The 14,138-nt window shown below is 37.6% G+C and overlaps 1 protein-coding gene across 1 annotated transcript; it reads left to right on the top strand.

Annotated features, from left to right (window-relative positions):
* Window positions 1–468: 468 nt before the first annotated feature.
* Window positions 469–11,413, top strand: LOC128440446 (P2X purinoceptor 5). The gene is made up of 12 exons (XM_053423162.1): window positions 469–753; window positions 2,324–2,474; window positions 3,085–3,156; window positions 6,586–6,661; window positions 6,890–6,986; window positions 8,193–8,273; window positions 8,418–8,559; window positions 9,011–9,147; window positions 9,317–9,410; window positions 9,539–9,604; window positions 9,680–9,762; window positions 10,722–11,413. The coding sequence occupies exons 1-12, from the start codon at window positions 506–508 to the stop codon at window positions 10,792–10,794; spliced, it is 1,320 nt and encodes a 439-aa protein (XP_053279137.1). The 5' UTR covers window positions 469–505; the 3' UTR covers window positions 10,795–11,413.
* The last annotated feature ends 2,725 nt before the right edge of the window (window positions 11,414–14,138 follow it).

Below are 14,138 nucleotides of genomic sequence, written 5' to 3'. Positions count from 1 at the left end.
AGAAGAGACCCCTGCCTGTGACCTAGTAAAGTAAATGTGCCAATAAAGATGTTAATAATAAACAAAAAGTGTATCATGACTTTTGTGTTGATAATAATACTAGCAACACTAGTCAGTGGACTTCATCCAACAACATCACATACAATATGATTATGAGCCCGTTTGAGGTGTTGTTATTCAACTGGGTGAACACTGACATCTGGTGGACAGTCGAAGATAATGCACGTTAACTTTGGAGTTTTTGTCACAGCACAAGCGCCAACCTGAAATTGTTGAATTTTACTGAAATATCTTCCCAAGTATTCTACTGGATGGATTGTGGTGAAGTGACGCCATTCATAACTGGTGGGCTGATGTATTATTCTACTGAATGTATTGACTTTCGCTCCAGAGCCTGAGATTGACACTTGCTGTTTTTCCAGTGGAATTTCTCAGCTCTCTTCCACAAGCTATTTGGTCTCCGCCCCTCAAGGAGTTCAACCAACCCCGAACAGACCCCGACCTGATGAGGGTGGATCCCAGACGCCTGCAGGTGGTTGGTGGTCCCTCTGCCGTACTGACGGTGAGAGGACCGTCCCTGTCCACTGACAGCCTTCTGTCCGCTACCTGCTGCAGGATGGCCGGAGGTTTACTACAAGCACGTTTCCTCTCCCTCTTCGACTACAAGACGGAAAAATACATTGTTGCCAAAAATAAGAGAGTTGGAGTTTTGTACAGACTTATTCAGTTGTCGATCATCGGTTACATCATTGGGTAAGCGATTTAATTTTGTATTCTTTTACCAACATGCATTACCTCCAATCATATGATAACTTTAAACTGGTTTGACAAGGAAAAAATAATTATCTGCTGAGATGAGATAAGATAAGTTAAGAAGGAAGGAAATTATTGTGCCAGCGTACATAAAACAAAACAATGGAGTATTTAGTCAAACAAATTTGAATAAAAATGAAATTTTGAATATACGTAACAGTATATATACATCATTCATGACGAATACATTCCCTTCCAGAGACCAACAATGAGCGTCTGCTATCTTTGATGAGGGATAACAAGTGTTTTGAGTGATATAGTTGGACTTACTAGTTAGACTACTGACATAAATACTATGAAGTACTTATACTGTGTCCCTTTTTACTAATCCTCTGTCAAGATTGAGCTTTTTCTGCTAACTTTGCTGATGGATAAAAGTGTTTTTGCCATAAGTTCTTCATGAGAATGTTATTGTTTTACTAGTTACTTGTTAGATTATTGTCACAAATACTATGCAGTATTCATCCAGTGTACTTTTGGAGTTATCATCTGTCAAAAAACAAGAATGAACTTCTGCCATCTTTGATGATGGAAAGAAAGTCAGTCAACAGTCTCATGAAGAACGTATGAAGAATTTATGGCATCAATATTTGTTATCACTCATCAAAGATAGCAGAGGAAGCTAATTATTGTTCTCTGTAAGGGAGTTTATTCACCGTGAATTATGTTTATATACTGTTACATATATCTACCACAATTTAACAGATTATGTACCTTGGGCCTGTACGGTATCTCATATGTTAAATAAACGGAGTAATAAAGTCTTTATCAATAAGTCAATACAAGTTAAGATAAGATAAGATAATGATGTTTTATTAATTCTGATTCCTGCTTGGTCCAGGCTTTAGTAAAATAATATATAGAACAGAGAATAAAACTGAGAATTAAGTCTAAACAATACAAGTGAAAATAACAATAAACTTGACTCTAGATAAATGTTTTGGTGGCTGGTTAATAAACTGCATCTTCCTAAGTTAGTTTACCCATTGAACTTTGAGATATTTTCAGGGCTTTATAAAGTAAACAGACTATAAATGTTTTGTCTGTGCTTTTATAGGCTTAGTGACAGGAGCAGTTTCTCATTGTTAGTCTTATATCTGTGTTTTATAGGCTAATTTAGATTACCAATACGTAATATAGGGTGCTTCTGTGGCTTCTAAGGCCCGACATCGAAAGTAAACTGTGCCTATATAGGCTTTGTAGAACTGAAGTCACAAAGCATCAGAAATGTAACATAGTAACAATTATTAACTAATAGATAGTACAGTGTTATAACAGTACGACATCCAACATATCTTATCAATACTTTAGATTTTTTTTCATTTTAAATGACTGTATTCATACCACAAACAACTTGTCTATGTGGAGTTTCATGTTTGTTCGTTTTACACAAACAATCAGAGTATTAAAAAAGGGTTTTTAAACCTTAATCTTTAAGCCGATTCTTTTTTTGATTTCAACTGCTCGTGGGTCGAGACCTGTTCATGTTGATAGCTGCTCTCACCCACAGGTGGGTTTTTGTAAGCAAGAAAGGCTACCAGGAAACAGACGAGGCCGTACAGAGCTCCATCATAACTAAACTGAAGGGAGTGTCAGTGACAAACACTTCCGAGTCTGGGCTGCTGGTTTGGGGACCGGAGGACTATGTCATCCCACCGCAGGTGAAAACGTTTAGCCCACAGCACCAGTGTGTGTACAGACTATGTGACTATTACTCCACACACACACGTATAAGTTTTAACAAGTGGTGTTATTTAGCATGCTTCTGGTAGCAAATTTTTTTTTTGTATGCTTTGCTTGTGTGCTTATGGATGTAGGGCATAAGAAGATGCATTCAGTGATAATAGGCAGGCTGACAAGTTTTACTGGTCAGGCGGCGACGATTAGGAAAGCAGATGTTTGCCTGCCCAGAACTGATAAGAGGGTCTCAGAGAACGACAGATTACATTAGTCAAGCTCGGAAATTTATTTGGTGAGAACCCCCTGAAATGTTCTGATCGATTATGTACAGGACATTGCAACTAACAAGGCCCCATCCTAAAATCTTCCTGCCATTGCTTTATGATTTTAAAGGTTTGGTGAGAGGCTGATTTTGTTACCGTTTGTTCAGAGCTGAGTTCAGGCTGTGTTCAGAATAACAGTATCGCTGTGTGAAAACAGTGCAGCACTATTTCACACTTCAAGATAAAGAGTCTGAAGCGGCAGAGTGGTCATCATGACATAATGTCTATATTAAGACCACTTCACAGTGTGTGTTTCCTCTACATGTAGGGGGAAGCTGTGCTGTTCATTGTAACCAATTTCTTAGAGACACCGAACCAGAAGCTGGGACACTGTGCAGAGGTAAGAATATTGTGTGCTCTTGATTCAAATGTAAATGAATAATTCTATGGTAGACCACCATGGTACTTTGAGTGACTATAACAGGAGCTGTCAGTGTGGATCAGATTTTAGATTGAATTCATTGTTAATTTTAAATACATTATAATAGTTGTGCAATATGGTGGCCAGATGGCATACAAATGTACTTCAGGCAGTGATGCAGCACTTCTGACATCCTAGTGGCCTTAACAAAATTCATCAACAGTAGCAGACCACAATTATTCGTTGAGGTATGTGGGCCAAAACATAGTAGTTTGGACATGTGTTAACACTCCTACTGAGAATCTGAGATCCTAAATTATAGCAGAAAAAATAGAAGAGATGCAGGAACCATCGCTGCACATTTTATTTATTTATTTATACTCTGGCCCCTGCAGTGTAAATTTAGAGTTCCCCTACATATGTCAAGATGAAAGTATTGAAAAATGCCCACTGATCTGGATCCGAGTCCAAATTTAATGGGTTCTTCCCTGACACATATATCATCCTCACAGCTAGTTTCATGGTAATTCATCCAGTAGTTTGTGTGTACTCCTGCCTACGATCATACAAAGACACATTCAAACATAAACTCTTTGGTGAAGGTAATCAACATACACAGACTTTAAATTCCAACGTATCACATTATGATCAGTATTGTTGTTTCAGTAAATTAAAAAATTTTGAGTTTCGTACTGTTTCCTTATGCAGTATCGTCACCTTTGGATTTTGAGACAAACCTACTTGTTTGATGTAAGGAAACAGGTTCACTGGTGCAAACTGAGTGAGCTGGAGGGCATGGTGTGTTGTTGAAAAACGGTTTTCTCTCTGCAAGACCCCCTCACTCTGTGACTTATAATGTTTATTTAAAATTTACTTTATTTACTCTGCACTCTTTAACGTCTGATCATCTGAAAAGTATTCCTGCCAGGCATGTCTCATATAGATGCAGTAGTAGGCCATGTGTGGAAGAGCTGGAAATGAACTGCTCCGTCATAAAACTGAATGAAAAGCATAAAAAAATTGAAGCTACGTCATTCATCTCTTCCAATAAGCTTCCAGGAACACCTCCCACTTAAAAATTAGGATGGTGAACATACATAGAACAAAAATCGTATAATTGACCTCACTTCAATGAAATGGCAGCTTTATTGATTTTAATCTACGTGTGTTTTGAGTATATAGAAGAAAAGAAAGCAACAGATTACAGGCACTTTGGAATTTAGAAATACTTCACTTCCTTCCACTATCCAGAAATGAAGCTATAATGAACTGTTGGATCTCAGCCTTAATATTTAGCTTAAAGTGCCTTTAGGTAATGTAGGTTGGGATTTGGCTCTAAACGAATACAATTTAATTGAAATAGTTGTGACCGTGTGCACAATAAGCAGAGAAATAGGCTGTAAAATAGACTTTAGCTGATCTGCAGAGAACATTGGCACAGTCAGACGAGCACTCGTCTGTATTTTCTTCAGTCTTCATCATAACTTACAGGTTATAACAAAGTCAGACGCATCCTTCTACTTTCAGTGAATGTGTGTGTGTCAGTTATTCTGTGCATCATTTCTCTCAGCTCTGTCTTTAGTGAGACATTTACAGAGACTCCCTGGAATGTAAACTCAGCCTGTCTTGGTCTCCTGTCCCACTGCCCAGAAGAGTTGCCTATATAAGCAGTGCAGCCATAAAACACTGCTCTGTATATCTTACCAGTTCCCATTCACAGTTACTCTCTTCAACAACTACATTTTAACTTTCATATTAATGTTGAGCCAAGAAAATAAAAAGCTATTATTTGAATGTCCTCCCACCTACTAAGGGGACTATTTCAAACCATGCACTACAGGCATTTAAAAGTGGACCCCTGTGAATTACCACTAGAGGGCGACTTCACTGAAGGCAAAAAGTCAGTTTCTATAGAGAAAATTATCATAATTCTCACTTGATTTATAATGTCAGTGAACATTTTCCTAAGGATTCATGGTCTCAATTACTAGATTCACGTTTACTTACATGATATACATTTTTAGGGTGTAGGGTTTATTTGAGTAAAATAGACGAAAAAGCACTGTTTGCATTTGGGCATGGAGGCCATGTAATTGACAGCCGATACCGTCCAATGGGTGATAGTCCCAGGTGAAGTTGGGCCTGCAGTGTCGTCAAGCTCTGACTTGCTTGTTATAAAATCTGTAAATATTTCACCCCGTTTCTATGATATTTATACTCAGAATGTTTTTAAAAGATATGAGCCAGTAAATTGGATACATAAACAGAAATCAATAGAACGTAAACATGCTAACGTAAAGTTAAAGTAGGAATTGCTCAGTTAAATGATGAGCTTCCAATTGAAAATGATATGAAAATGATGTTATGATTTAATTAGAGTTTCAGGACCCAGGAGAAGAACTCAAGGCACATCTCTAAAGTGAGGAGGTCGAGGAGAACCACGTTGGCAAAGTGACGATCTGCCAAAGAGCAGAGTAAAGAGCATGGTTTAAATTCTGCAGGAGCTTGTTGGGGGGTTGAAGTGAATTGGTGCAGGTAAACAGGAGGAGGAGGGAACTGGACAACCACACCCAGACAATCAAACAAAGAGAGAGACAAACAGGAGACCAACAACAAACACAAGGGAGGGGGGGAAACAGCAGGAACACCAGAGGCTCTAATTGTTTTACCTCAGCACTTGGTGTAAGGAGCATGGTGCAGTGATTCTACGGCTCAGTCGAAAAGTGAAAAAAAATCTTGATTCCTACCACTCGTCCTTGACCCGAAGCCATAAGGAGTTAGGAAAGGTGAACCATGGCGTGAAAAAAATTGGACTCCACTTACACTGCTTTCAAACTTTATTTACAACAGAAGATATTTACACGCAGTAAAGTGATACACTCGGATTGGCCACAGGCCTACAGTTATAGTTAGGTTTCCTGTTTGAAACACAATGGCACACTCTAATAAAATATGTTTTCAGTTCATACAAAGGGAACATTTAACCATCATTTAGTCACAGGAGGTAACATCAAACTAGATTTGATTGAAAATAAAAACAAAACAAACGGAAATGTTGAAATATTACTACAATATAAAAAATATACAAGTACAGTAAGTTGAGCCAGATATTTAGGCATAAGTATAAAGAGGTTCCATAGGTGACTTTTTATGTTATGTGTTGAGTGGAGAATGTTTGTGTATTTTTCAATCATGGGATTCAACGGACTTTATTTTATTTTATATTCAGGTCTGATGATGATAGTGTGAACTATAATTTCAATCCGCTTGTTGCTGGACATGTTTGACAGAAAAAATCAGGAGCTCAGATGATCATGTGAGGAATCACATCAGTAGAATCTCCTCATGATTCAAGCTTTTTTAGGTTTATTTGAGATTTTTGTCTTTTTCTGTGGCGTTTGTTTCCAGAGTTCAAAAGTGCTGGATGGCCACTGTCGAGATGACAAGGACTGTGCAGAGGGAAAGATGGTAGTGGCTGGTAATGGTAAGTGAGTCACATTCTTTTATTGATTCTACTGTATATTTAAGTCTGTGTTAGTTTCTATCTGTCCAAAGCTATGTGCTAAATTAATTTGTAAATAAAGTCAGGTTTCCTGTTCGAACCAGTTCTATAGTCTGTCTATATCTTTGCAGAAGGAACTTAGATATTGTGCCTTTTCATATGTGATGAGGTGGATAACGTCACATGGTTTATATTGCTCTTTTCCTGAAGGGATTATGAGTGGCCGGTGCCTAAGAGAAGATGTGAACTCCACTGGAACCTGTGAAATCTATGGCTGGTGTCCCATCGAAAGAAAATTCAAACCACAGTAAGAAGCAACCGAGTCACACCATATAAACTCAAACACTGAAATTATTTATCTGTTTTCAATAATTGAATGGAGTTGATCACATAGGTAAATCCTTGCACATCCAGGGTTTTTTTGTTTATTTTTTATTATACAGTATGTTTAAACGTTTATTTGTGTATAAACAACCAGTAAGTTTTCTTTGATGCAAGATTCCCACCTGACAGTTTTCAGATCGATGAGCTTTGGCTTTCACAATGCTTTGGATTACGTTAAAGAAAATTAATACAAGAGACAGACATAAAAACACATTACAACAAGTCAAAACAATAGTAGAATAAGTGCTTATGAATAGTAACCATAGATAAAATATAAAAGCTGCCATCTCGCAGCGATGTTCATTTGCAGCCAGAGTCGGTGCCTTAGTCATGGGGGGTTAGAGCCCTGGTATTGAGGTCCTGCCAATACACACACTTGGCAAATATCGAGTCAGTCTCTTAAACTTACTGCCAAAAATGAGCACTGAACATGAGAGTGATAAATATGGAGCAACGCCTGCGAGCTAGTTCAGGCAGCAAACCCTAGCTGCGCTGCTCCAATCATGTGACATACATCATGTGACATGCCTCACTCTCCACAACCATCTATAATACACACCCACCTTATCAGGTGGTCTTTTTAAGCATAGATAAATTTCCCATCATCCCCTTTGTTCGCACTGCTACTGCATTATTGCTACCAGTTGCTGCAGCCCCTCCACCAGCCCAGCATTCACCTGTGGGCTCCAACGGGGGGTTACAAGTATTTGCTCATCACTCCCATCATTCCTGTGGAATCATATCTTGGAGTGATTAAGTTGGAGCCTGGACTCCAAACACTAAACCTTTTCTACTGCTGCAATAAACGTTGAACGTGAGTTGTCTGACTGAACTACCTTAAAAGACAGAAACCATCTTAGATAAATCTATTTGATTTGCATTTTGACCTTTTAGTTTGGTCCATGTCCCATCCACTGACTTGGAGGAGGCAGGGTGTATAACCTGTTCTGCAGTCAGCCAACACATTGTGATCCAGAAGCGTTGGCTTCTCTTCAGCCATTTTGTCATCCATCTATAGATACACTGTATGATAGCAACTACATATCCTGACCTGCAACAGCACATTTTCTTACCAATGTACAGAATATGTGGATTTTTGTTCAGTTCATCGTTGTTGTTTTTTAAACAGAGGGCCTCTGCTGACAAACGCAGAAAACTTCACCATCTACATCAAGAATTTCATCCAATTTCCGAAGTTCGAATTTTCAAAGTAAGTCCTCTTCTCGATGTTACGTCACAATGTGCTACTTTGTCACTGCTCACTCATTTATACACTCTGCACTGCTGTGTGTGTCTGTGTATGTGTGTGTGTGTGTGTGTGTGTGTGTGTGTGTGTGCATTTCTCAACTCTGAGGTCCAATGTACTTGAAACAACTGATGACTCCTATTTGAAGAAATGCAGATATGATGAGGAGCTCCACCCGTACTGCCCCATCTTCCGTCTGGGAGACATCACCCAGCGAGCCGGATACGCGTTCAACGACATGGCAACATATGTTAGTATTTTTACTGCATATCGTCAAGAGTCATTGTTACAAATCTTAAACTTTACCTTCAGCTATTCAAAATCACGACAAGTCACAGGTGCAGCCAGAATCAGATCTAAGATACAAATGAACTTCATCACTGCTTTTTCTGATGGATATTATATTGCCTACGAATTTTTTCAAGAATCAGTTGCAACGCAGGGGGACAACACATTTTTATATAATTTCATTAATGAATCAAATCAATACATCCTCTCTCTCTCTCTCTCTCTCTCTCTCTCTCTCTCTCTCTCTCTCTCTCTCTCTCTCTCTCTCTCTCTCTCTCTCTCTCTCTCTCTCATGACTGTAGAAACTTTGATAAAACAGTCTTAGAATTTGGTCCAGCCTAAATTAAGTTGGTTTGAATAATAATGGACATGCGCTTGATTCCACACATGTTCAAATGTGTTGTGTTTTACAGGGCGGCTCTATTGGCATTATGATACATTGGGACTGTGACCTTGACAAAGGTTACTCTCACTGCCACCCACAATACGTTTTCACTCGTCTGGACATCAGCATCTCAAACAAGACCATCGCATCAGGATTTAACTTCAGGTGAGCCCCACGACAGACATACTGCCATTGTCCATGTAGCCATATTGTCCTGGCAAATATCACCCTTTCTTTTCATACATTTATTAACTTTATTTATCATTTATGAAATATACATTTCTCCAACAACAAGTTATACCTGCATATTCTTTTTTTTTATTCTTTCCAAAAGACACACTCGGTATTTTAAAAATGCAGCTGGTGAGGGATTTCGATCTCTATTCAAAGTCTATGGGGTCCGATTTAACATCATGGTGCATGGGAAGGTACGGAAGATGCATTTTTCATGGTCTTTCATCTGTGGGTTTTTATTCAAGTGGAATATAGGATTTTATTTGAGATTAGGATTCAGGAGTTTCGACACACATTCTTATATTTCTGCTGTCGTTCGTAGGCCGGGAAGTTCAGCATCATCCCAACAACAATCAATGTTGCATCAGGTCTGGCTTTAATGGGAGCTGTAAGTACCATGAATAATGTTCTCTGTGTGTTTTCCCTTTTACGCCTAATCACTGAATAACACTTCATTTAACAGGGAGCTTTCTTCTGTGACATGGTCCTTCTCTACTTAATGAAGAAAGGAGATTCGTACCGAGAAAGAAAGTTTGAAGGATTCAGGTATGATAACGATACAGAAATGTAATCCATTTTTTGTGATTCCATGACAGCCACTCACAGATTAATTAAATAGAAGTCAATAGTGGTCAAAGATCAAGGAGACCTTAAAAATCTTGTTTCAAACTTTTGGACGTATCTAAAATCGGCCTTTAGGAAATTTCTTTCAATTTTGAATGTTGTCACTGGGAATAAAGTTCAACTGATTATATGCCAGAGATCATATTCCAGAGGTCAAGCCTACAAACATTGATGTAGGTGGAAACTGCCCTGGTTAGTGAAGGCATAGAGCCATGTGGTGGTAATTCTAGGTCTATATTGTTAAGATCATAAGATGTATTGTATATCTGTAAGTCTAGAACACAACTTACTGTGATGGAAAATCTTTAAACGGGAGTATTTATTCTTCAGATGTCTTCTCAGACTGGGTAGCCTGAGCAAATACTTTTTCTGAACATTTGATCTGAAGCCCAAAAGAGGTAAACACATTGGTTGAGGTTGAAGGCAATTCATTTGAGCGTTTCAACATTGTTACGACACTGTTTTTTCTGTCATCTTGCTGCTGGCCACTAGAGGACACTGCTTTTTTATTTAAATAAATAAACCCAGTCAAATTGTAAGAGTTCTTTGTGATTATGGACAAGACCTTAAAACAACCTAGTTTTAATCATGTTACACAAGCAGTTGAATGGTGCATCACTCGTTGCATGATATGAATAAAAATATCCTGTAATTATTTCAATAATAATAATAATAATAAGTAAATATTAATGTATAGGTCTCATATGCACACATACTCACACAATGACATTACTGTAGTATATGAACGTTTTTATTTCATTTGGACTTTGTGGAAATAAGATATTGGACTTTTATGGCAGTTTCCGGGTTAGTGTGGTAATAAACTGGATGATATGTAGTTCAACAAATGTAGATTTTTAACTAATCTAAATCGTCCACAGAGGAGATAAATCAACATCTGAAAACCACAGTGTGAAGGGGGCCGCCACGGAGGAGGAGAATCTGACCTTGTAGTGAAAACACTGACCTGTCCTTGTTGTTGGTTCTGATCGAACAATGAATATAACAATATGAAAAAGTACTGTAGCAGTTCAGTATGACTTGTGCTTGATGGGAGAGGAGCTCATGTAAGACAAAACATAATCTTAAATGATTGTGTTGTTTTTGTCAATTTTAAGATTTTAGAGCTTCAAAGTGATGATTACATACATATACTTAATATATATTCAGATGGATATTCTATTACGTTATTCCAATTTGGTACGATTCATTCAGATTGACTGAAACTGAAGTGATTGATTTTCTAAACAACAATACACTGTGCATTTGAATGTATCTGCAAACTTTTCGACCTCACATACTTCTTTGTATTGATATTGTAATAATTGTGATTCTCATGGGTATTTATATCAATTTCTGCATGTAAACTGTACATTGTCTAATTTTGTGAAAAGATAACAACACTTGTTGGTAGAAGCTTAAAAATGAGCCCACACGGTTTTCTGCCTCTCCGTTCACTCTATTTAATATTTGTAAGTTTCACACAAAAAACTAAAATCGCCATCAAATCTATGGAAAAAAAATTAATAATTAATATATGGAAGCTTGAATAAACTTTGAGTTGTACTGTAAATGTTTTTTGTGAAAGATATTGATGTTGACCTCAGGCTTTTTAGTTTTAGCGAATGGATTGGCCCAGTCCTTTCTCTGCACTTGTATCGCATTCAGTTCATATCACAAGAGCAGGGAAACATTGATACATATACTAGTGTTTGATAGCGTGTGTGTGTTATTTTTAGGCATTAGCAGCTTGTCTCTTTTGCCTTTGTTAATTTTCTAATACCGAGAAATAGAGATCAAATAAACAGGAAACAACAGAACCCAAACAAAACCCACACATACACAATATTAATCTGTGTGTAACGCTTTCCTTTTCTTATTATTCGTGCACTTTTTGCTGCATGTTTTTTCCACTAATAATCATTTCTAATATTGAAATATACCTCATACCTGCATTGAGTGCCAAGTTTCCCTCAACATGTATCAATCTTCATAGTGGTGCATCAGTTACCAGTTAATGCATTTTAATTATTAATTGATGCCGAGGAGACCCCTGCCTGTGACCTAGTAAAGTAAATGTGCTAATAAAGATTTTAATAATAAACAAAAAGTGTATCATGCATTTTTTGCCAATAGATCCCTTTCGCTTAAATATTACACACTGAACCATTGATCCACAGCTTTTTATGCCTCAACAATGTCGCGAGCCAGTGGCCGGAGGGATAATGTTTTTGGGTTGGCCATCCATACGTCCCATTCTTGTGAACTCAATATCGATTTCTAGAAATTTGGTAAACATATTCACTTGGACTCAAGGATGATGAGATTAGAATTTGGTGGTCAAGGTCAAGGACTCTGTGATGGCACAAAGCACATGTTTTGCCTTGTGAATTCACTATCTTCAAAACACCTTGAGGGAATCATTCACTTGTTAACTGATCCAACTGATTGACTGATTAGATTTTAGTGATGAAAGGTCAGAGTCACTTTGACCGCACAAAACATGATGCGATATCTCCAGCTTGAAGGGAATTACCACAAATGTTGTTGTTGGACGCAAAGATGAATTGATTATATTTAAATAATTAAAGGTCACAGTGACCTTATATGAATCTGGAAAAAAAGATATACAGAAACTGCTTCTGTTGATTGAGAGATACAACCGCAGGGTGGTATTATAGTTTATCATCCGAGGCTGACATGCAACAAAGCATACAGGACCTACCTGTTAAAAACACAGTGTCCCCAAAATGACACAGTATGATGACAAAGTGGTGCTGAGCTGACCTCTGTCTGACCACAGTTCAGTTGATAATTTATCGGGGACCTCAGGGAGCAACGTAAGAGCATTGCTTTCAAAGGATACTCGGAAAAATTATTTAATCTGTTGTTTCGTTCCTCCTAAGGGTCAAGTCAGATCCTAAACTAAAATGTATTTAACTTGGTCTGTCCTTGTCTGTCCTTGCCTTAAAACAAAGGATAGTTACAGTTACTCTGACATTATTTATATATCTGTATACATTTTTTTCTCTTGCTTTCCTTGCTATTTGAAATGACTGCAAGGAAAATGTTTGCAGGGATGAATCAGTCGACTCTTCATCACAAACCTGGTCCTTTGACAAATATCTTCTTTGGGGACAAGAAGATTTTAAATTAAAAAATAAAAAGCATAATGTTTCTACAGAGTGGATGCTCTACTGGTGTGATCAGTGGATTGTCTGGCGTGTTTTGGGACATTGTTCGCGGGGAAATGCATTGCTGTATTTTCCGTCTCACGCTTTTCAAGTGACCGACAGTTGAAGTTGCTTTGTGATGAACAACAGTGACAACAATGAAAGCACAGAAGACACATAAAGCATCCTGAAGGGCTGTTATGGCTCAGCTTGGGCTCTATGATGTATTTCAGATTTCTTGTAAATGGCACTATCTCTGTTAATGCAGATATTTACAGACATTTATCTAACAGTTGCCACATGAACGTTTTTTTTAATAAATACAGAAGTAGCAGCTTCTTTTAAGGGGTGTATCACTGAAAACCAGATGAATCATGAAAAAAAACTTCCTCATGCACACACTGTCTTGCATGGCCCCATGGCTGCCTGCAGAGGTCATTAAAGGACAGCTCCATGAGCTAATCAGGTTCAACAGTACTGTGGCCATTTAACAACACATCCAAATGATAATTGTTTATCTAATATATATTCTCATCCGAGACTTTTAAGTGCTGAGATGATTCAGAAACTGTACTGGTTAAATTGCTCAATACCTTCCCAATTATTAAATTAAAAACTGCAATTTTTCTTGAAATATTAAAATATATTTAATATAAAAATTTAAAAAATATAACATGTTTCACAGTCAGGATGACATTTTTGTGTCTCTGTGAAAGCTCAGAATTTGTTTGTATGTTTGTATTTATCAGATTTAAATGAAACTTGGTGGAGGATGGTATATGGACCAAGACAGAACACATTAGAGATTCACACAGATATGTTTAAAAGGGCTGATCCAGGAATTTTCTTTTTCTTTTTTAACATTGCACTATCAGATGTTCTTTGATATTTTCACAGATTTCCCAGGGAATGGTTTATAGATGTTATTGAAAACATGGGGCATGTAAGGGAACTGTTTCAGCTTGATTGGATTTAAGGAGACTGTTTGGCCTTGCTGACAGTATATGCTTTGTTTTTACTATTAGTGCACAATTCTTTGTGGTTTGATAGAATTTAAGAGGAAAAATCGTGGTGATAATCACTCTACTAAGTGCTATTCTAGTTTCCTCCGTGAACCCAAAGCTG

Source organism: Pleuronectes platessa, chromosome 5 (assembly GCF_947347685.1).
Source record: "Pleuronectes platessa chromosome 5, fPlePla1.1, whole genome shotgun sequence".
NCBI lineage: Eukaryota > Metazoa > Chordata > Actinopteri > Pleuronectiformes > Pleuronectidae > Pleuronectes > Pleuronectes platessa.
The sequence above is the reverse complement of the archived record's forward strand: the minus strand, read 5'-3'. Positions and strand labels throughout refer to the sequence as shown.